At 40.8% G+C, this 22,357-nt stretch overlaps 1 protein-coding gene across 2 annotated transcripts in view; it reads left to right on the top strand.

The window, feature by feature from the left end:
• Positions 1 to 13,067, top strand: part of sema6a (sema domain, transmembrane domain (TM), and cytoplasmic domain, (semaphorin) 6A) — a 100,818-nt gene extending 87,751 nt beyond the window's left edge. Inside the window, exon 19 of one of the 2 annotated variants that reach the window (XM_071483300.1) lies at positions 11,191 to 13,067. In XM_071483300.1, coding sequence (XP_071339401.1) covers positions 11,191 to 12,350 — 1,160 coding nt within the window. In that variant the 3' untranslated portion in view covers positions 12,351 to 13,067. The remainder of the gene's footprint in view (positions 1 to 11,190) is intronic. The other variant, XM_071483302.1, reaches the window with a different exon arrangement.
• Positions 13,068 to 22,357: the final 9,290 nt, after the last annotated feature.

Below are 22,357 nucleotides of genomic sequence, written 5' to 3'. Positions count from 1 at the left end.
ACAAGGTGCAGAGATACTGGATCACTTTCCCTCCAGGGGACAAATTGCCTCAAAACTGCGCATATACACCCCACACTGAGATGTATGCAAACATACCCACACAATACATACATATGAAGACAGATGCGTATACACACTCCGTTCATGCATACACAAACACTCATATGCACACTCAGTAGGATAGATTTATTATCCGTGGACTGTAATGTCCCACAGGAGATGTAATATCCAGACCATTACACTCTGAAAAGGAAAATGGCGATGTATTTATTTCCTGGAGAAGATGGCTCAGGCCCCGGCTCTGTCATGCTTTGCGACACAGTGACATGACATTGAATGCCCTTTTCTTCTGTGTTAACAACCTGCCTAATGCTGTGGCGGCTCAAGGACGGCTCACCGGATAAATGAGACAGAGAGAGAAGGAGGGAAGGGAAAGAGACGAGAGGGATGACACACATCGGAGGAGGGAAGAAAAAAAGGTCACTGCAGAGCTGCTGATCCATGTCCCTTAATAATGCAGCTAGACCTATTACAGATCCTATTAACACAACATGCAACATGTTCCAGCTACATTACATAGTTCGTGCTATTAGAGGCAGCATCAAAGGAGATATTGATTATTAATAATGGTGATTCATCATGAGTGCAGCCTGGTAGATACTTTCTTTTGACAATCAGCTAATGAACTTATACTAAGAGATTTTGTTATTTTTTTTGTCAAGTTTCTTTTAAAACATGCGCTGCAGTGCGTCTTTTCATGCAACAAAACTACCCCGAATGTGTGCCTGTCATGTATTAACACTACATTCAAGTTTCAGCGATAAGAATACAATTTTGCAAAAAAATATAAAATGATTCTGAAAGAGCCTCAAGGTCATTTGACAACACTTATCATTGTTCTGGAGTTATTTCCAAAATCCCCAGACATTCTTCAAACCACCTGAATGAAAAAATATTTGGTCTCTTGTACCATAAAAAAAACTTAGACACTAAAAACACTAAAAAAAAGAAACATCAACACATCACCTTGCTCAGTTTCTACTACTTGGCTACTTGGAAAGGAAGTACAGCTGCAACCTAACAAGCAGGATAAAAATCTATTTCATTGCACAACAAACAGAAGTTTTTTTTTCATCCACATGGTTGAAAGAGTCTTTGAAGGTTTTGGAAACACCTACAGAACAGTGATGTGTTGACATATATATTTCCATACTATTGGATACCATAATTTTATGATAATACATGAAAGGCACAAACTTTGGCATCCTAAAAGCATACCGTCTCACATAATTACAAAAACAAAAATAAGGCATTGTGTTGGTTCAGTCTGCCAGTACACACATTTCACCGTCTACTGTCTGTGGAATAAACAGAGGCACAGCACCGACTGCGACATGTCAGCTGGAAGCAGTAAGGCACCAGTGGGTAGATCCAAGCACAATGGTGGCAGAGACTTCAGACAGCATGCCTACAGCCAGCATCACAACATGCTGTCGCTCCCCTTGTTGCCTTTACCTGAGCAGCTTTAACATTCCTCAAGCCTCACAAGGAATAGTGAGGAATGCTATACTTTGAGAGTCACACACAACAAAAGCTAAGAGCCGTCTTGGAATCATAAAGGCTCCCTTTTTCTTATTGTTTGGGGGGGGGGGTTAATGTGGGAGTTCTGTGCTCAGGTAACTGCAATAGGGCTTCACATTTCAAAACAATGCTTCCTGCTGTTTTTCTGTATTATCATTATTGTTATTGTTATTATTATTATTATCATTTTTTATAAGACACCTTTGCAGCTTGTTTCAGTATTTATCAATTTCAGCTCTACTGTCTTTTGTTTTTCCTTTTCTCTGAAAATCAGCTCTGATGAGATTTCTTTGATTTTCCTGTGTTGGTTTCTTGTGAGCAGTTCTTGATATTTTGCATGGCTTGGTGTGAGATTATGTCTTTTTTTTTGCTATTTATATATTTGCCTTTTTCCTGCCTTGATTGCTTTGATGGTATTAAGCACAGTTTTGCCTCCGTGCAGCTTAATGCTTTTCAGCATGGCAAATTGAGCACCACAGTCAACAGCATTCATTTCCTGCTCCACCCATCCTGCCTCCTCTTCCTTCCTGTCGCCCACAGTATTACTGGCTTCAGGTGTCAACTGTACTGTGAAAACTTTGCAAACTGCTTATGTTGGAAGTGAAAATGGAATCAATATAGGCTATGAGAAATGATTATGGAGTTATGTAAATGAGTCATTTTATCTGCATTTTAATGGCGCAGAGATTCATGCAACCCGTTTTACAGAAGACATAAGGGATAAACATTCGACTATACCATCAATCTCTCAAATTAGGTTAAAAAAAAGTTTCTGCTTGAGTGACAATGTATTAGCTCATATCCAAAGTTGTTTGCAAGCTTGTTCGTGATTTAAAAGAAATTACAATTAATCCCCAACTTTTCCATTTGCAGCTAAGACATTGTGGAATCTTATCAGCTAATGAATATTACAGTGCTGCCAATATGTATTAGCCCAACACCACCAGAGTAATTAGAAATGCTGCAAAGTGACAAGTGTTCACACACTGATGATATTTAGCACCCAATAGCATCATTATCCGGCATTCCAGTGGGGCCATCGCAGTTGCCAGGTGGCCGCTTGTGTTTCACAGTACATTTGAGCTTGGTGTCTGTCTGTCTGTCTGTCTGTTTGGACCTCATCTGTCTCTGTTATATTTTCTTCCACTTCTGTCACTCCACCATAAAACTCTCCCTTTGCCTCCCATTGCTCAACCTGCCCCCAAAACCAGCAACCCCGCCACTTTCCACCGTCTGCTGCCATTGTGATCCGTCTCCCTTCCACAGGACCTCTCATCTGACTGGGATGGCATGTTCCAAGGCTATACCTTACCTAGTGCAAATTAATTCCTGAACCAATTTATGGAGCGTCCTCCCCCAATGCCCCTCCCCCCTGCCTCTCTCCGTCTCTTTTCCTCCTCCATTTCTGCACCTCCTCCCCCTCTGTCTCCCCCCCTGTAGTCTGTCTCTTCTCCAACTGGAGTCATATCTCTTCCCTTGTCTGCAGGAATGAATCCTTGCCCTGCTCCCCCTGTTCGCTCTCTCTCCTCTTTCTCCCTCTGTCTCCCTTTCTCTGTCAGGCTCAGCTCTCCCCCTCCCCCTGTCCCACCTTACATCCATTCTCCCCCAACCTCCGACCTGTAGCCACCGCTGTGTTGCTCCAATTTATGGGTTCATTACAACAGCTATCTGGGTGGGGTGGGGGGGCAGGCAAGAAAAGAGGTGGAAGGAAAGAGGGATGGAGAGAGACAACAAGGGAAGAGACATGGGAAATGAAGGAGGGGAGAAGGCGAGAGAGAGAAGGAGCACGCACAATAAAGATTTATTAAACAGAACAAAACCATAATATAACAGTGAAGGTTATAAGGAAGAGAGTTAAAAGGTAGAAGGTAGAGAAACTGACTGAGCAAATGTGACGGAAGAAAGGGGAATAAGAGAGGATGAAAGATATAGTGAGCTATTCCAGCTGAACAGAGTCATCAACAGTGTTTCTCTCTATCCCTCTCAGTCATTTGTTTTCATACCGAGCTGCAGTTTTCTTGTCCTTTATTTTATGTTAACCCAGCTAACTAATCCTGGCTGAAACGATGTTGGGCTGAATAGAAAAAACCTACAAGTGCATCTGGTGAAACCTTGTCTCCTGGAAATTACAGTGATATACTATTACTAACAGCAAATTCATTTTGAAGGAAATGTAATGCCGTCCAGATTAAGTTTGTATCAACATAATGCGATTGTGAATTAATATTACTGGCAAATTGCTACATTTTGGTAATGAACGTATCAGCAAAACTGACAAGGTGTTGCATATGTGTTCCTACAAAATCTGCCCAAAGCAGCAACAGCATGATTAACATTTTAAGGGTTATGTGAAGGCACTCAAAGCACCTGGTAAAGGTTAGGGAAAGATCACGGTCTTGGTTAAATACTGAAAAACTGGGGCATGAGACAGGGTGTTTTTACTTTAACAACGATAACAGACTATGTTATGCTGACAGGTGTTTCTATTAATTTTTCCACCTCGTTTATATTGGTAACGTCAGGCTAAATAATAGCAACACAGTTCAAATGCACCACAAATGACAAAAAGATTATACAGTTAATCAACATCACGACACAAACTGAGCATTATAACCTTTATGAAGGAGGATTTATTGCAGGACATGTGTGTTAGACTGCATTAGTTTTAGCTAGGTCTGCACAACAAACTGGCAACTGTGTGTAGCACAGAAAACTCCTATACACAAAATCCAGGCAACAATTACACTTCTCACCACAATGCAATCGGGAAGGCAAATTAGGACTGCATAAGAATAATTTCTAAGAGACATGGTTGTCTGGTGAGATGTTTTCTTTTGTCATGCTCATTATGATTCATAAAATCAGGAGTCATAAGTATCAGTTTTCTGCTTGATAACTACAAACTTGATTTGCAGATTTCATCTGAAGAACCAGAATATATATATTTTTTTTTTCCCAACGTCATGTTTCCAAAACAACATTGTGGCACTATGAAGATATTCCTTCACCATTAAATGAGAGCTACTGTAATTTATTGAGAGTTATGATTTCCCTCCATGTAAGGATTTAACTGTAATGCCAACTGTCTGACAGCTGCTCTGCAAGAGTTATTTTCAGCTACAGGCAGCTCCCTGACACCTGTGTGCCAAGGTGAGGCTGGTACGATAGAGGAAGGGTATGACCCTGTTCACACTGGAATCCAGCACTACTTTTTATCATACTAAAAAGTCTGAGCCTGAGCATTTCACTTTCTGGAAGGCTGTTGAAGAAACATTTCAACATTGTTACTGGGCATGTCATGTCAATCTTGAATACTACATGTAGCTATGGGGTGGAAAACTGTCAATTATGTGCAAAACTAGCAGAATAAAATAGCTTTTTTGTTTACAGTCAAATTCTGGTTTTAAATTTTAATGAATTCAGCCTTCATTGCCTTGAGTCCGTCCAGCTACATGCCCCCAGAAGGGCAGAATTGTGGCTTTGATCTTAGCTTTTCTGGCAAATTTGCAAACACAGTTATGCTTGTACTATTAAAAACTACAAAAACAAGAAAAGTCAGCTTGAGCAGTTTTGAAGATGTGTACAACCGCTGATTTATCCCACATTAGTGCAGCTAATACTAAAACAACAAACAACTACTGCCAAGGAACAAGGGAGCATTTAGTATCCATGACTCTTAAATACGGTCAGTCTCTAATTGTCACACATTTCCCTTCAGCTATGGTTCCTCGACCACTAGAGAGCTTAAAAAGATAGAGGACGGATTTCTCGGTTGTCTGATTATTATGGAGAGACATCTCCCCTCAAATTGCCCTCCCCTGGAGGTGAGCTGACAAGATTTGAGGTAATAGAGGCTTTAGTTTAACACGAACTCTGCTCACTGTCAGTTGATGATGTATTTGGCTGGTGGAGTTTTTCAGCAGCCTGTGAGGTTGAGCACATTGGGAAATTCAGTCTCAGTAGTTTCATATGTCCTTGCAGTAGAATGATAGGATTTAGATTAATCCCATAAAAAGAGGATGATGGGATATAGGTTAAAAGATGGTGAAGCAGCCCTTTAATGCAGAAAGACTGAACTGTAGCGAAGGAAATGTTTTTTTAATCAAATGATCCCACAACTCATATTCTTGTCATTCAAACACCTTCACTGTTGTATTAACTACAGGATTTTGGTTTACGGTTTTGCGCTGGCCAAAGATTACGCTAGCCCTTTGTGAGGCAGATGAATTATTTGCAGTTCATTGTGGATCATAATAGAAACAGTGGACTGTTTCCCGGCATTGCGCACTTCCCTGACTGACGTCAAGCCATAAGCCATAATTTCCTCCACTGATTAGCGTATTGTTCTCTCAGACCGCTTTTGTTTTCCACACACATTTACTGCTTACTTTTCCATTTGTATGTTTTGGTTATGCTTTTCAGTAAGACGTCTCACCATTGCTGGTTCATACAAAAGCTTTGCTTTGTCTTTTTGGCCATGTGAGACTGAATCTCACATCACAGCAGCTCATCCTTTTGTGCTTCTGAAACTTGTCTAACCCACATGCAGCTGCCGCTATTCTGCTTTGAACTGAATTTAAACGATCACGTTCACAATGTCCATGAGTGAGCCACTCATCAAGTAGATACAAGCTGAGTCTTTGTTCTTTGGTGGCATTACGTGGGGGCTGTTTTCTATTATCAAGGCTTGCGCCTATAACAGGATGAATGACACATATCAGCAAACAAGTCAGAAGCTTGCCACATACTTTCAGCAGTCAAAGCGAGATTAACTTCACATGAGTGGGTCTCCATTTGTATAACTGTGACTCATCAACTGAGTCAACAGTATAGGGAAAAATCCATAGAAAAATCAACATTTCTATAAATTGTGATTTATGATTCCAATACATGTGGTAAACCTTCTCTACTGTCTTCAATGTCCAAACATGTAAAAGCGGAAAATACAGAAATAATTGGATTAATTGCTTTAGCTGAGCTGTTCATGCTGGGCAGTGTGCTCTAACAAGTCTATTGCCCATTAATACAAACAGTAATAGCGTCAATTGAAGGCATTGAACAGCTGATGAAAAATGTTCCCAGCGATGTTTAATTTAGGCTGATTTCCGGTGAGTATTAAATTCTACAGTTTATATTCAGGGGGCTGGATAAAGTAGTACATTGGTGTTAATACCTGAGGTGCCAAATGATATAATTAGAGGCTTAATTATACCTTAACTGGCTCATTAGCATGCAGTGCACTGACTCAGGATTGTCTGATGCTTTAATATTGAATAACACCATTAAGAGCCTCTCGAACGCAAACATACACAAGACTTAATGGGATAATATCCTAACCGGAGATTCAATAGAACTTAATGAATTGCTGTCATCATCTAAACAGCAATGTTCTTTTTAAAAGATGACATCAAGCAAGTCCCTGAAAGCAAATAAGTTTCTAAAGCTCCCACTGCAGTGAGGGCAGAGTAAACATTTTCTGCTCTTCCTCTTTATCCTTTCTTCTGCTTCGCTAGTTCTTTAGTTGTCAAGGTTCACGTTTCGTCTTTCAACAAGTGGCGAGTCAGTGAGTGCAGTGAAGTCTGATTAAGATTTTTATCATTTTGCAGACAACGTCTTTGAGTAGCGGCCTGTAGTCAGAGGTTAGGGCCCTCTCCGTAACCCCTCTGTGATGTTTAACTGCCTTTGAAGTTTTCCCAACACCAACACAAAGACGAGCTCTGTGGGCTTAACTCAGCTGGAGCCTCTGAAGAAATGTAAGTGTAAGAGTGTCTATGTGTGTCAGAGAGAGAGAGGGAGAGAGAGAGAGAGAGAGAGAGAGAGCGAGAGAGCGCATTCACAAGTTCCAGTCACAGAAGATTACAACGTTTCTGATTTACAAGTGTTGCCGACCCAGGCTGTTTTGACAGTGAGAAATATCTGAGTATCTGAGATACGTGTTTAATATCTGAATGTTGAGGCCCGAGGCGGTGTGAAATTCTAATCAATTCAACTGCTGAGAGAAGTGTCGAACTGCAGGATGCCTTGCGATGTATTGTGGGGGCGAGGCCAGAGTTGAAACCAGAAGATTATAAGTCACTGTACAGTCAGCCAGCGAGATGAGACCAAAGCAGAAAATCTGTGAGTTGTAGCAGCACTTTGATACTTTTCAAGGTCACGATGTAAAAGTTTTGAAAAGTTTTGCCAAAATCACAAACGGGTCTCTAAAAAATGAGCCATATAGCCACCTTGATTCAGAAGCCTGAAGCCCTGTGATTCGAGGGAGACAGCTCAGGTGTCCTCTGTGGCCGCTTTCATTCTCTTTGATGTTAGGATGAGAAACAATTCCTCACATGAAAGATGGAAGTCTTCAAAGTTTCCTCTTCTTCTTTCTTTTGTGTTTTTCCTAAGGCCTTGGGCTAAGTGGCCTTTGGAAGTGTGTGTGAGTGTGAGAAACATGAGAGATAGATGGAAGGGGAGAAAAAGTGAGGGGAAGAATGAGAGGATCATCTTTTAAAAAGGACACAGACAGTGCAGGTTAAATAGGGCTTTAACCCCACCTCTCACACCCAGAATAGAAGGCAAAGATCCATCTCCACAGTTCACCTCCTTCACCAGACCGGACACTCAGTTTGGCTCTGCTGCCCTCCAGCTTTGTTATTCAATGTGAACCCCAAAGCCGTGGTTGAAATAAGTTAAGCTTTAGCTGCAATAAATTTGCTGTCATGAAAATTCATAACAGTTTTCACTTGCTCTCTCAGGATGTAAGCACTACAGACAGAGATGGATGAATGTATTTACATTTAACATGGATTATGGGTAAAATAGAGATTTGCCAAAGTATTTGTTTATGCCTGCCCTTTCATTTTCTTGCGTAAATGATTTTTGGAGATTTTCAGGGCCTAACCTCAAGTGAAGCTGGATTCCTCTTCCTTTTCTTCACTGTGGGCAGAAATGTTTAACCCAGCAGCTCTCACACAGCAACTGTCACCCTTGTCATTTCTGCCAAAGGATGAGAACTCGCAAAACGCATGAGGTTTATAATTACAGCCTTCGTAGTTTCCACTGAATAGAGCACTTACCATATGGAAGATGAGCAGTGTGAAAGAAAACACCCTGAAACAAGAAGAAAGTCAGGGAAGTGATTCATTGCGTCTGCAAAGAAGAGAAGTAGCAGAAAGTGGTGGGAGGAAAAAAAAAAAAAAAGATCTAAGTGAGGACAGAAGAAAGTCAACAAAGTGAAAGATAGCAGCGAGGAGAAGTATCTCTCTCGCTCTCAGATGTTACTGTATGAGATGGAAAGCAGATGTTTCATCAGACAGGCGAGCCATTTGGTCACACGAGCAGTATAACACTTGTCAGACCCTAATGCCTCTCTGCAGATAACACTCATCACGTCTCACACTATCTACACAGCCGGGCACGTCCTTGATAAGAAATAATTTTGGCCAGAAGAGAAGTTTCTAAACCTTTTGTCTGATGCTAAATGAGGTATGGCTGAGCTGCATGTCGTCAGCACTCTATTAAAGAAGAAAGTGAAGTTTTGTTTTTACTACGATCAGAGCAAAAGGAACTGTTCTTTTTTTTTTAAATTTATATTGTTTTATGTCGGTGGAGCTTTAAAGTTAATACAGTGACTGAGGTATTGCTTTATTTCAGCTGGGAAAACGAGTTTGAAGTCATGTTTTTGGGCTAATGATGTATGACTGCAGCTAGCGAGGATTATGGATGTTAGTCGAAGAGAGTCTGGATTTCGGTTCCATGAGAAAAGATTACCGCGCTGTTTCTTTGTCTGTGTTATGTCTCGCTTAGGAGACAGAGAAAGAAGATATCCTCCGAGTACGTCCTCGGTGACACAGCCGAGCTGAAAAGCCTAAACACGATTATCCGGCCCCTTCTGGATTTTGCAGAATTATTGCAACTAACGCTTCATTTTGAGGCATCTTCTTTTGGAAAATTACAGAGCACATCGAAACACTTTAGGATAATTTGCAAGAAGAGTGAAGTGATTTGCGGAAACAGCAAACTGTGAAAAGAGAAAATTGCATCGATCTGCTTGCTGGAAAATGTTTTGATTACTGTGTTGTGTTAAACTTTGATGTTTGCAGCTCATATCCTGTTTCCATTTCAAATATTTAATACAGTACAGTGTTTGTCTTTTCAAAATACATTTCTACTTTTCGTGAAAATCTACAAAACAACAGGAGAGACCGACGAGGCAGAGTCATAAAAGGGTGGCTAAAAAATGAAAATGAAAAATTATTTTAAATTGCTAGTACCTGAAAATGTCTTTGATTTCTGAAATCTGCTATAGAAATCAGATCACCCACACAGTGCTTATTTTAGAACATGGACTCACTGCATCTTCATGTAGGAGATGCAAACTGGCATAATGGATTATGAGAAGTTGAAATGCTTCCATATGGATATCAGGTTATTATCTTTAGTTATATCATCCAGACTGACTGAAAGCTGTTGTGTTTTTTTGCATTTTACAGTTTTTTTGTTTGCTGGTTTGTTATGACCCCCACAGGAACTCCACAAAAGCAAAAACTGTACAGTGAATAATATATTACCAGGATCGCAGCACGCACGTGTAACTGAGTCACGTTATCAAGACCAGCGGTGCACTGTGGGAGCTTTTTACATGATAGAGCCCACCTGTCTAATCCTCTGTCTGTGGTAACTGATCTGTGTTGGCCACAGGTCATGTGTGAACTCATTGTAAATCTCTCTGCTGTGGACTGGTGTGTTTAACCCGAGGAACAAAGTGTTGCATTAGATGTCTACATTCATCAACAGGCTGCAGGCTATCATCAGTGTTTATGTATGAGAGTGTGTCTGTCTGTGTGTGTGTGCGTGTGTGTGTGTGGGAGGTGCATGTGTCCACAGTCATGCGTATGTGCGTGTGCAGATCATTGCAGCCCCATTTTATTACGCACAACCTGCTGCTCCCACTCTCCCACCGCTAGAATACTTCATAGCTGCTTTTATTGAATTATCTTTTATTTGGCTGTATGGCAGCGCGTCTTTGCCAGTCTTTGAAAGTGGCGCTTTCATAAGACACTGATGACACAGCTCATTGGATTTAGCGCCTAATCAGAGGCTTTTTAATGTATTCTCTGTGATTCATGAGATTGGATCCAAGCTTTATGAAAAGTCTCCCATTTGCATCGATGAGAAGAAAGGGTTTGGGTATTTCAGGCTCCTTTATCTGCGCTCCTATCTTTTTTCATTTCAGCAGAGGGTTTTATCTGGGATTTAAAATGTGAATCATAATCACCCCACCAAAACACATTTTCAGTCTAAGATTGGATTTTCGGGAAATACTGAATGTTGCTCCTTCAAGCTCCCATTTGTGCCTGTTCTGAATAGGTGTTCCTCATGATGGGATAAACCCGCCTTCATTTGCATGTTTTTCATGAAATTATTTAAACCTCTAATCTTTTTAGCCAGAAAATATTTTTAATTATTGTAATTCAATATCATTTTCTATTTTGTAGTTGGTCTAATAATAAGCATCTTTCCCATCAGCTCTGCTTTTCTTAGAAACAACAACACACACCAGCAGCAGTATCATCTTTCCCTTTGTCAGTCTGCCAGTCTGAATGTCATCTCACCGTTTCTCTGCAGGTGTGATCCGTGAGAGCTACCAGAAGGGTCGTGACCAGCTGGTTCCCGTGACCTTGTTGGCCATCGCTGTCATCCTAGCATTTGCCATGGGCGCCATCTTCTCTGGCATCATTGTCTACTGTGTCTGTGACCACCGCCGGCGAGACATGGACCTGACAGGCCGCAAGGAAAAGGACAGCCACCACCTCCACTCCCGCCGGGGATCCATGAACAGCGTGACTAAGCTGACGGGCCTGTTTGAGACACAGGCCAAAGATGGTCGGCCTGAGGCGATTCTCACCCCTTTGATGCACAATGGGAGGATGACACCAAACGGGAAGATGCTGATAAAAGCAGACCAGCACCACCTGGATCTCACTGCTCTGCCAACGCCTGAATCCACCCCAATGCAGCCACGTCGCAAGCCCAGCCGGGGAAGCCGTGAGTGGGAGAGGAACCAGAACCTCATCAACGCCTGCACCAAGGACATGCCACCTATAGGCTCCCCCGTTATCTCTACAGATCTTCCCCTGAGGGCATCACCGGGGCACATCCCCAGCGTGGTGGTCCTGCCTCTTCCGCAGCATCAGCACCAGCTCCAGCCTCATCTGCAGCAACACCAGTCCTACCAGCATGAATATGTGGAGCAGCCGCACCATAGTGACCTGAGCATGGGCCATGGTGTCATGGACGACCAGGGAGCCACCCTGGAGTACAAGACAGTAAAGAGCCCATGTCACAACCTCAACATGGTGGATCCAGACGGGGTCCTGCCGCCTCGTGTGCCCCAACGGGAGGCCTCTCTCACCATCCCTCCTGCTGTCCCACAGATGGGCAAACGCCTGGAGGTCCATTCGTCAGTCTACGGGCTCCGGAAAGGATCAGCATCCGCTGCTTCTGGATCCTCCGGCCTCAAGAAGCACAACACCAACTCATCTAACTCCTCCCATTTGGCAAGACATCACAGCTTCAACCGTGTGGAGACTCCACCGCCTGCACCTCAGAGGGTGGACTCCATACAAATGACAGCACAGGGCATATCTCTGTCACGGCAGCCTGGTATGAGCTCCTATGGTTCACTGCCTCGAACGGGCATTAAACATCTCAAGCCTGATGTCCCTCCCAAACCCTCCGTAGTCTCACTCTCAACAAAAGTCAAGTCCAGTGACTCCTGCACATAGTCAGCTTGTTAGCCAGTCAGTCCAATGTGAACAGACAGTAGTGAAAGGTTTTTCTGAAAGAGAAAAAAACAGGGAATACTGTACAACTTGCATCTCCTTTTAGTGTTTTTTTGTTTTTGGTGTACAGTGGAAAATTCAACACAGTTTTTTTTTTCTAAACACTTTCTTTTTATATAAATATGTAAATATTATACAAATGGTTGTCGTCATTTGTTGCCGTAATAGAGCTCACGCTCTGTCTGGCTCCCAGTTCCTCTGTAAACACACATGGGAACATGTGCTACTGAAACAGAAGAAGATGATGCTTGTCCTGAATATTTCATCCAACGGCATTCTGTAGCATCCAAGACGGTGGCTCTCTTGTTTGTGGTGTCTTTGGCCACCGAGACTTGACTTGATACGCTGGTAAAAGCACATAAGAAGACAGCCCGCAGAGTTTGGAGAGTAATCGTTGTACAGTACCTTGAGGACTGGGGAATCTGAGTGAACAGGCACTCAGAGAGACTGAGCTCAGACTGAATGGACAGATGGCTGCCTGAGTTCTGTCGAAAACTGTGAAAAGCCTCTCAGTGTTACAGCAATCAAGTCCTGCCTGGGTTTGACTGAAAGCCTGGGTCAGAAGAATCCTCTACTGTACTGGTTACTGAATAACACATGACTGTTAATACTAATAGCTTGTTGTATTTATTTTTATTAAGTGCTTTTGAAAAAAAAAAAGACTGACTTTTTAGGCTCGGAGAGAGAGAGAGGACAGAGAAGAGATCTTTTAATATTAATTAATCAAGTGTGAGAAAAAAAAAACTTATTTAAAGTCATTAAACTGGAGCCAGTAGAACTTTCTTGATGACTGAAGGTCCACTAGGTCTTACTGAGTGCTCAGTGGGACCTGCAGCTTGAGATATATGTGAAGAGGAGGAGATATTTATTTAAACTGTGCCAGACAGGGACTTTTACCGTCATGGACCAGACTTTCCATTGTTTAGACCAATCATAAAAAAAGACTTCCTGAATCTCACCCTTCCACTCCTCCAATGAGCATCCTCCCCCCTCATCCCCTCCCTCAATCAGCACTGTGGTTTTGTGTGAGTCGGTAACATTTGTCCTGCTGGCTTACCGGTGCCATCAAAGCTCACTGTTGCATGTTGCAAATATAAGAAAAACCAGCTGCAGCAACAGTATGGGAATCTGCATACACACGTACAAAAAGAAGCTGTAAGTGACGCTGCAAGCGAACGGAGCGTTGCCTCCGCCTTGGAACGTTACCGTCTTTTCTACCGGAGTCACACAGATGAGCAGGCCAAAAAAAACAAACAAAAAAACAAACAAAAAAAACAAACTAAAAACATCTGTATTGCCTGCTTCTTTTTTCCACATGTAAATTTGTGCCTTACACCCTAAAGTAGTGACAATGTTTTCTTTCATAGCTGTTAACTTTGTCTCCTTGTAGTATTTTTTATTTTTCTTACATCATGATATTTCCCTGGTTTGATAAAAATGCAATTAAAGAATGTAGGTGTTATTGTTGTAATTCTGGTCCCTAGACATAACACACTTACCGTCCAGAGGGGAGAGAGGAAGCAGGATTCTCTTTCCTCTTTTACTCTTTCTCTCTGACACACACACAAAAACACATGCACATGCAAATACACACGCACACACGCACACACGCACACACGCACACGCACACACACGCACACGCACACGCACACGCACACGCACACGCACACACACACACACACACACACACACACACACACACACACACACACACACACACACACACACACACACACACACACACACACACACACACACATCTTTGTGGTTCATTTCTGATTGTGCCATTCATGCGCTTAAAGCAACCCTTTATGTTGTGCTGGCAGTGTTGATGAAGACGTTGTGAGTGTTTTTGATTTTCTTTTTTATACAAGTCCTGGTATTTGTTTTTACTTTTTTTTCTGCTGTCTCTTTGTTTGGAGTGATGGTTAATTGACTGATTAACTGAGGAACAATTAGCATTTGTTACTTGAGAAAGGCCAATGTATGTGTATCTTTCTGGTGCACTGCAATAATAATGCAACGTCATAGCGATTGTACAGGATGGGATACACGTAAGCACCAAGTTTACTAACACACCTCTTGGCTTCTTCTGTGCATAGTAACACTTATTTGTTAGGCAGTTGCATAAACAGGCTGGTTCCTGTGAAGAAAGTTAACATTTTAAAATAGTGGTATTAAAAACTCTACCTTATTTAACCCCTTTTTTTAAAAAAAGAGAAAACACAGTTTGAGGACGTTTAGAGATACGTTTTTATTTTGCTTCACTAACTCTCATTATCAAGGCCTTAAGAATGGCCGAGAGTTTGACTAATCTGACCTTTTTTTTTCTCCCTTTCACTTCCTTTACTTAAGGATTTTTATTGATCACCCCCCAACACTTAAAACAACAGAGCACTCCCTTAGTGTTGTATGTGTAGATAGCTAAAAGTTTTCTTGATATCAACCAATTTTCTGTTTCTCAATGGAGGAAAGCCAACTATGTCTCAATCCACAGCTAACGTGAGAAGGACGTGTAGGATCTGTGACCTAACTAACAAATGTGTACATAGATACTCGCAGGGTTCAGTTGCAAATGACAGGGTCATGGGCAACACATTTGGTCAAAGTGGGAGTGACAGGGAAGTTGCCCTCTTCAGAAACATGGTCTGGGGTCAGCTGAGACAGTTATTGAAGTGATTAGTTAAAACTATGATCTTCAAAGTGCAAATGACCCAAGATTAGTATGAAGGGGTCCTAATCGCACCCTCCAGTGGATTCAGGTGCGCATGAGCCTGCAACTTTCCCAGGCCCAGAAAAATGTTCTTTGTCTGAAATTGTTTGGTTGTGTCAGCTTCTCACCTCGGAGAACTGTCCAGTCTACACAGAATGTGAACAAGAAAATCTGTCTGGGTCAGAAGGTTAAGTGTCCACATCCTGTGTAGAAGAGTAAATTTTGCTGTGGGTAAATTTCAGATTCTGCAATATCAAGCATTTTGATGTCGGAGTAAAGTTTTTAAGACTGGATTGGGTTTGACTGTGAAGGCTGCTGTGGACAGTGAGGTTCTTTGGTGTGTGCCTTTTTGTCTTTCACCCTTGTTATAATACACTGCTATTAGATGCAAATCGACTCTCTTCTCAACCTTTTGAACTTTGTAAGCTTGTAAGATATTGTGACGTCACAAAGTTTTTTGCCCTACTCTCTCCACTTCCTTAACATCTGATTCACAGCTTAATGTATGTTGTAAAGAAAAAAAACTCTTTAATTTAATGCAAAATGTAATAAAAAAAAAAAAAAGAAAATAAAATTCTTGTCATGAAGACTGGGATATGTCCTTGACTTTTTCCACCTGTTTCTTTTCCTGGGGTGGTTATCTTTTTACTGGGAACATCTTTAGTTGTTAAATTTTGTGCATCACTGTTTGGGGAAAACCAAGTCTGGGTAATGCACAGGATGTGAAGGTTCTTCCCATACAGAATCTGTTTTAAGAAAAATATTGTACTTTTGTGACCTCAAGTACACTTTTTCTCTTTGTTTGTAAAACCTCCACCAACCCCCTCGAGATCTGAGAAACTTTACTTCAGAATAAGATTCTACTTCTGATACAAAGCACATCCGAGTGAATGAAGTCATTTAAACTCAAGTGAAATTGATTTCTTTAACCTCATATCTATTAAGTGAAAAACTACAAGGTTATCAGCAAAGGGAAGAGGTCTGTGTTGCATATACTTCTTGATCCTGTTGAATGGTTAAATGAAGCAAACTATTTGATGAAGGGTGGGGGCAGATTTCTGTTTGGCAGACTAGTACAGGAGGAACTCGAAATCATCTTTTAAACCAAACTATATAATTGTCCACAGAGGCAGTAAAAGTTCATAAGTGCAGTGTGAGTCTGGGGTAATCAATTTAATCAGTCTGATCAATAAACTCTTCAAACATATGCTGAAGGCAACTTCAAAATTGCAGAAAATGAAATGCTTTGTTACAAAGTGAAGTGTGGAGGAGTATGCATGATTGAATATCTTTTTCAAGGGCAGATATAATTGGCTAGATTTAAGAAATACAGATGAACACATTAGAAAATAATATACATAAAGTGGCTATAGAATAATCAGTGTTTTTATATTATAATTCCCACAGAGAATTACTACCCAAACTACAGTTCCCCTCAGCTCAACAGAGGACTTTCATGTTAGTTAGCTCCTTGTTCTGGTCATCAGGCACTTAATTTTCCTGTTTTGGTTCAGGCTCACTGCTTTCATCAGTGTAGTTCTCAGCAACAGTGCTCTAAGCTCTAAAAAATCCACTTCACACTACCTACTCTGCACCAAACAACAGACAAAGTTGGCAGCTGTCTGGTGAACAGAGTGAATCATTTAGTGACTAAAGAGCCAGATGTTTCCCTCAGGAGTCGAAGGAGACCAAAGCAGAGATAAGAGGACAGTGAATGCTGGAATTATATTAAGCAAATTAATGCTAATGTTTGTTCATATCTGCTAGTAATGTAAATAAGCAACTGTTGACTAACAAGTTTGTCATGTCTACTTTGTAAGATCTTATTATGTACAGTATGTGCTGTGGTTACAGCTTTCTGCTGCCCTCAAATGGTTAGAAATTACTTAATACCTTTAGTAATTGATGTTTTTAAGATTCAAACATGACTCCCATTGTGATACGTAGCCATAATGCCAAGATTATCTTCAGTGGTGCTTAAAATGTACCTAGTAACATTATGTTGAAGAAGGTTTTGTGAACCTTAGGGCTTAATCTCAGTGACTCGGTCCTGAGGAGAACCCACACTAACAGTATTACTTAGCAGGAGGGTTATTTGTATAAGCATGTATTATGTTCCGTCCTTGACAATGAATCAAGCCACGGCACGTGCCTGCTTAGTTTGAAGCTAAGGGTAATGTAAACTGAGAAAGAACACTTGAATAATTTGACACAGGGAAAATTAAACTCCCATATACAAAGGACAAATACAGTTATAATATAATGCATTTAAATACCATCTCAAATCACCTTTTCAACTCTGTGTGAGCGCCCATTGCATGAAAACAAATCTCATCACTTGCAGTGCATTAATGTTGACTAACACTGACCAGATTAGCTCCTATTTCAAATCTGGGTCTCCAGTTACATATGTTAGCACATTCTTGGCATCATTTTGTCAGGAAATGTGACTGAGTGCAGGGAGTTTGACACTTGAGCCTTTGATCTTCAGGTGAGTCATAATTCACAAGCGTTGGTACAAGTCAGACTGTGCATGGAGATCAGATAACCAGGATGTGGTGCAGCTAATGAGGCCTGTCGCTGCCTTCACAATGCTGTATTGTGCAGCCACTATTCAGACACCCATGTGTTGTTGTGCTACTCAGAGATCAAGATGTTGATATTCACCACTAAGTCTTTTCCAACATGACAAGGGCACAATCATATCTCAGGGTGACTAGTGTGAGCGGTATTATTACTGAGTTAGTCAGACTGTGGCTCGGTGACCTCAAAGGTTGGTATTTCAGAGGTCAAAACAGGTGAATCCTGTGTGTGTGTGTGTGTGTGTGTGTGTGTGTGTGTGTGTGTGTTTGTCTCTCCGTGGGTGGGTGGGTGGTGGGGGTGGGGGGAGCTATATCTTTGAAACATTTGCAAGTAATCCAGTGCATGCAACTTAATCTGTGTTAATACTAATGTAATACACTGTAAACCACAGTCCTAATGGAATTGGTTTTGGTTTTATTGGTTCAGTACACTTTAGTTAGTGAATAGATATTATGTGTGTCACTTCAAGTGTTATAAAACATCCAGTGTTTACAGGTTCCCTTGTTATGAAATGAAGTTCATTTCATTAGAAGCAGGCACACAATGTGGTGTGCGATGCGCTAGGAGTTGCACAATAGGTTTGACGTGTGGACACAGAACAGTACAAGTATTATATAAAAATAATCATGTTTGTGTCAGTGTTTGCTCCTTTTATTCATTTGAGGTTCCATTCATGGCAAATTTAAGGAAAATGTTCTTTATGTTTATATCATTTAAATGGACAAACACAACTTGTGCTGCTTTAGCACTGTTTAGATGGTGAGTGGTGAGACAAGAGTTAATCATATCATATCATATCATATCATATCATATCATATCATATCATATCATATCATATCATATCATATCATATATATTTTTATCTTATAAGTCATGTGGTGAGACAAGAGTTAATCATATCATATCATATCATATCATATCATATCATATCATATCATATCATATCATATCATATCATATATATTTTTATCTTATAAGTCATGTCATGTAATGTATCTTACTAGTTACCCTCCAGTGTCCAGTGTTGTCCCTGTATACTTTGTGTTAATGCAGATATTTTTACTAAAATTTGAAAATGTTCAGTATATCACTAAACAGTACAATTCAGCAGCACTGCAAAATGCATTCTCCAGGGGATCCATTAAGTTGAGTCCAAACATCTCAAAAAATAAGCATCATAACCATTAAGATTGGATTTATAGCAGGGCTGTTGTATTAGACTACATTAGTTTCAACTAGATCTTACTAATAGACTGGAAACTGAGCGTGCATAATTTGTATCTTAATCAGTGACACAACCGAGAGTGGCAGGGAAAAAGAGAAATCTGTTAATGAAAGATTTCTCAATGTTAACAATCCCTGCCGCTGTGTTACTGCGAATTCCAGTAAAGAAATCAAAAGAGACAGCTGTGGCATTGCAATGGTTTTGTGGATTGATACATTAATAGCTTAATGCATCTGGTAATCTAGAAATAAATATGAATAGCTCTTTGATTAGCAGTCGCTGTGGAAATACTGCGTGCTGCAGATCTTACCAAAGTGTAAATCACTAGCAGTCTCTCTGGCTCATGACCTGACATTATGACCTGTCAGTCCAACAGCTTAGTGGCTCTTTTTCCTGCCAGCGACAGCTTCAGAGGGCAGCCTGCCAGACTTCCAAAGATCCCGGCAACAAACCAGCCACCCAGCGGTCAGCCAGCAGACTGGCTAACCAGTCGGCCAGTCAGCAAGCCAGCCGTTAAACCCTCCAGCCTCTAAGTTGACCATCTAGATATTCATGCTGCCATCCAGGCTCCTGAGCCCAACCTTTCTTACACAACTCTAATCCACCCTGCATGAACGTGGCCTGGCAGTGCTCATTTCGAGTGCCCTGCAATCTGTGGTCACAACAAGCTTAGCCGTGCGTTAATCCTCGCCGTGCCATCCAGCTATCATTATCCCCACACTGATACTGTCTGCATCCGCTCCTGCTTTTAATGGCACACATCCTAGTATTTTTTAAATTTTATTTTTTTCTGTCAGAAAATTGAAATGGTTGCTGCAGGTACAGCACAAAAGAAAGAGACACAAAGGCTCGAGAAGATAGACAGATAAACAAACGGAAGAGATAATTATCTTCCAAATTTTAGAAAAAAATGCCTGCATAGATAGTCAAAATACAGACAGGGAGGCAGACACACACACACACACACTCACCCACACACATTAACACACTCAAGAATAATGTATCCCCTGTGAATTAACATGGCTTTCTATGAGTCACTAATGGGGGTCAATAGGCCTCTTAATGACCATTCTCCATGTTGGTTGGTTTGTCGTTAGTCTGTCATGGGATAAGTACATGTGAGCTTCATAGCAGGGTCTGTGTGTCCGTTTTACAATCGTGTGTGTGTGTCTGTGTGTGTGTGTGTGTGTGTGTGTGTGTGTGTGTGTGTGTGTGTGCATTGGTGTATCTGTTGTTCAGTCAGTGCAGTGTGCAGTGTTGCAGCTACCATTGAGGACACACTGGTAATGTCCTCTGTCTTTTTGGGGTTTGAGAAACCTGGGAGGAATTTGTAATCAACCATTAAACATTTACACTTGGTGGATATTTCATGATGATGATTCCAGTGTCTTTAGACTGTTAAAATTTGATTACTCTCAGGGCAATGAATACATGAAAGGTTCAGTATTTCTCTATACCGGTTTATTCCTGGCAGTGTGGAGCAGGTCACGTTTAGAGTGCCATTTAGTAATTTAGAGTTTGAAGACATGATGTCAATATTTGAGTTTAGTTTAATAAGCTACACAGAAAAGAATAATTAAACATGAAAAATCTGTATAATAATAAAACAATGATTATTTTTAGTGTCTGTTTCTTAGAGGAGTAAGTGGTGGGACCAATGATTTATTAAGCCTCTCCCCTAACCAATGATTGTCCAATCACAGCTGAGTTAGCTCACTATCTACTAGAAACTGAGTGTTACTGTCATTGCCAAGAAGCATTGACTAAGTACATTAGTTTGTTGGGTTATAGCTTATTTTAAATGTTCATGACCATGACTTCCACTCAGCATCGAGTCCTGGATTCTGTCAGAGTTCAGGCAGCTCTGTTTACATAAGAATAAAAATACAAACAAATATGTAAGATACGCAGCAAAACAAGGTTATGTTAACAGTCTAATCACATTTTTCAAATGATTATTATTGATATTAATAAATTATTATCATGTTTATAACAGGAGGCTTTATTTCATCGTGCAAAATCAAGAGTTATCAGTTAGAAATGGGAAATCGGAGGAATCAAGGCCTCACTTTTTCAAAAAAGTACAAAACATTTCAAGTGGTAAGTCTGTCACTGTTATCATTGTAAGCTGCATATAGACTGTGACAGAATAGAAAGCTTGACAGTCAGAGCAACAGCAAGTACTGACTAGGAGGCTTTGTTAAAGGTCAACTGGGGAACATGGACCCATGACCTCTGTATTTCAATTTTTCTGAAATCCTGTCTTTCTTCCTTTTTGTCTGCTGTGTGTGTATGTGTGTGTGTGTGTGTGTGTGTGTGAGTGTATACAGTAGTTCTCTCTATGAATATCTCTAATCCTGGACTCTGAGGAAAAACAAATCTTCCAGAGGAGACGCAGAGCTTATTGCTGCTCTATTGTAAACCGGCCCCAACAGACTACTCTTCACAGTAAATTAGAATATAACAAAAAATACCGGATTAGTTTTGGCCAGAGTTACTGTGTCTGCACTGTTGTTAACTAATATAATGGTGCACAATACCAAACCTTTGTTGCATCTTGATGTTAAATACTGAAAATAATGATTCTAAAAAAAAAAGAGTCAGTGGTCATAAAGCATCAGAGTGGTAATCTTCACTTTGCTGAAGAGCTCTGTGGTTTAACGGCCAGCAACAATCTTTCACACTGCACCTTATGTCTTGTGCACTAAACAATATCTGCTCCACTTCATTTTAAGCTGATTAAGTCTTGCAGTAATCTGGATGTTGGCCAAAATACAGTGCAGAGCAGACATTATTGCCTTGTCGAATACATAAAAGCACACTAGAGACTTTTTTACCCTTGTAGGGAGCACATTAACACATCTGAAGCACTTAAGCTGCACTAAATGTACCTTTAAGGCATTTGGGTGGCCTTGTTGTCAAGTGGAGAGACCCGTAAAGGTGTAAACAATGAAACAGACCTCCACGCTGCTGCTGCTATTAAGTCATGAAGCCTTGTAAGTACAGATGCAAAGACAAATTCAAGGAGAATTAAAACATAGAATGATTTAAAATATGACATTACACAGATATACCGAATACAACTGAGCAAATTTAAACAAAATACAGTGTAGTCAGTCATTGTGAGGCTGATGACACAGCCTTCAGATTATGTAAGTGTACTCTCATGTATCTTTCTGAGAAATATAATGCCTGCATTCATACAAGATTCAAAATGTGTGTCGTATCTTGTGTTCCATTTGCAATAAACCTGCATTTGTTCCATGAACTTTAACCAGGAATGCATTAAAATTTCCTTGAAACGGCTCATTGAGTGGAGCAAGATGCACTGAAGGGATGGGTAGCATGCCAAACACTGTCGTGATGATAACAGCCTATTCTTGTATGATTTCCAGCGAACTAAAGCATGCATCATTCAGCTCAAACTTC

The sequence above is a fragment of the Trachinotus anak genome, unplaced genomic scaffold, assembly GCF_046630095.1.
Source record: "Trachinotus anak isolate AG129_WGS33_773 ecotype Australia unplaced genomic scaffold, CSIRO_AGI_Tana_v1 ptg000008l, whole genome shotgun sequence".
NCBI lineage: Eukaryota > Metazoa > Chordata > Actinopteri > Carangiformes > Carangidae > Trachinotus > Trachinotus anak.
This window is presented reverse-complemented; position numbering and strand designations above follow the sequence as displayed.